The following is a 2,199-nucleotide window of genomic DNA, read 5'->3' as shown; positions in this document are numbered from 1 at the left end:
AATTTTTCTGAGGGGGCGAAGGCTGTCCGTGAAGACATGTACGTCGACGATTTAATAAGTGGAGCTGACACCATTGAAGAAGCGCGAAATAAACGTGACGAAGTTAAGCAACTTTTGGCAACAGCAGGACTTAACCTCAGAAAGTGGACAAGCAACACGAAAGAACTCATAGAAGATATTCCAGTTCAGGATAGAGAACTTGATTTTGAACTTCCGTTCAACCTGTCAAGACTTTAGGCATCAAGTGGTTCCCCATCGACGACTTCTTCTCGTATCAAAATCTGCAATCTGCAACAGAGTCAACGACAAAATGATCTATGCTATCAATTATAGCCAAATTATTCGATCCTTTGGGTTGGATCTCACCATGCAACATCACTGCAAAGCTTATGATGCAGCGTTTATGGGAGCTTCGCTGCGACTGGGACGATCCAATTCCAGCTGCTTTGAAGAAAGATTGGGATGCTTTTCTCCGAGAACTCCATCTGATCGAACGGCTGCGGATTCCAAGATGGATCCAGTTGAGCAAGACGAATAAGGCGATCGAGCTACATGGATTTTGCGATGCTTCTATGAAGGCTTACGGTGCAGCAGTGTACGTACGAGTCCTGGATAGTAAAGACAAAATTCATGTCAATCTTCTTTTGTCAAAGAATAAGGTAGCTCCAAATCAACGTACAATAACTCTACCTCGTCTTGAGCTTTGTGGCGCAGTAGTGTTGGCAGAGTTGTTACAATACACCAAGGAAGTGCTAGCAATTCCAAATGTGAAGACGTACGCATGGACAGATTCCACAATTGCACTTGCCTGGATACGTGCCACTCCCGCCAAATGGACCACATTCGTATCCAACCGTGTGTCGGAAACCCAGCGGTTAGTGGGGATCGATTGCTGGGGACATGTCGGAACGCTTCATAACCCAGCCGATCTGGCGTCCAGGGGTGTATATCCATCGGAACTGGAGTCACTTACGTCGTGGTGGAATGGTCCAGAGTTTCTGCGAAAAAAATGGGTATTCGATCTTCCAGATCAACCCACCGAAATAGACGTTGTAGAAGAACAACGCACAATAAAGGCATTCACTATACATGCGAAAAAAAGTGATAGCATATTACAGACTATCTACAACTTTTCGAGTCTTCTCAAGTTTATAAGAATTATCGCCACCTGTTATCGTTTCATAACAAGATGTCGACCCAAGTTGGGACCTAATACAGGATCACTTAAACCAAGAGTTGGAAATTGTCCTCCTATTCATCGTCAAAGCAGCACAAAAGGAAATGTTTGAAACCGAAATTCAACTAATTCGTGAAAACAAAACACCAAAGGCCTTACGGGCGTTAAACGTGTTCATCGATGCTAATGGGGTCTTACGAGTTGGGGGACGTTTGGAGAACTCTCTGCTTCCCTATTAATCTCAACATCCAATATTGCTCCAAAACAACCATCACTTTACGAGTCTGGTTGTCCGAGATGCTCATAAGAACACATTTCATGGCGGTATCCAACAAATGATAAGCTATATTCGAAAACGATACTGGATTAGACAAATACGAAGAAGCGTTAAATACCAACTGCATAGATGCCCTTCATGCTATCGCCAAAAGGCATCTGAAATGCAGCAGTTAATGGGAAATTTGCTGCAGCAAGAGTACGTATGTCTCGACCGTTTAGTCATACCGGCGTTGACTATGCAGGTCCAATTGATATCAAGTCCTGGAAGGCACGCGGTGCAAAAATCCTTAAAGGTTACTTTGCAATTTTTATATGCTTAGCAACTAAGGCTATTCACTTAGAAGTTGTTTCAGATCTCACAACACAAGCGTTTTTAGCAGCATTTAAGAGATTTACTGCCAGAAGAGGAAGCTGTGTGAAGGTATATAGCGACTGCGGAACTAATTTTGTTGGTGCTCATAACGAATTAGCAAGAATGTTGAAAGACGCACAACACGATTGGAAGGAAATTGCGGAAGAATTAGCAAATCACGGTACAGATTGGCATTTTATTCCCCCGGCTTCTCCACACTTCGGTGGGTTATGGGAAGCGGGTGTGAAATCCGTCAAGTACCATCTAAAGCGAGTTGTAGGAAAAGAAAGGCTAACATTCGAGGAGCTCGCGACGCTTCTAGCACAAATAGAAGCGTGTCTGAATTCGAAGCCCCTTTGCCCTCTTTCCGACAGCTTAGACGACTTAAATG

General features: G+C 43.7%; 1 protein-coding gene across 1 annotated transcript; it reads left to right on the top strand.

Moving 5' to 3' along the window:
* The first annotated feature begins 317 nt into the window (after positions 1–317).
* LOC129945154 (uncharacterized) lies at positions 318–1,289 on the top strand. The gene has a single exon (XM_056054814.1). It carries the CDS (start codon positions 318–320, stop codon positions 1,287–1,289), a length of 972 nt encoding a protein of 323 aa, XP_055910789.1.
* The last annotated feature ends 910 nt before the right edge of the window (positions 1,290–2,199 follow it).

This window comes from Eupeodes corollae, chromosome 2, assembly GCF_945859685.1.
Source record: "Eupeodes corollae chromosome 2, idEupCoro1.1, whole genome shotgun sequence".
Taxonomy (NCBI): Eukaryota; Metazoa; Arthropoda; class Insecta; order Diptera; family Syrphidae; genus Eupeodes; species Eupeodes corollae.
The sequence above is the reverse complement of the archived record's forward strand: the minus strand, read 5'-3'. Positions and strand labels throughout refer to the sequence as shown.

Bases quoted from the DNA above. Each gene is read 5' to 3' on its own strand.
- LOC129945154 (XM_056054814.1), top strand. From the start codon at position 318: ATGCTATCAATTATAGCCAAATTATTCGATCCTTTGGGTTGGATCTCA.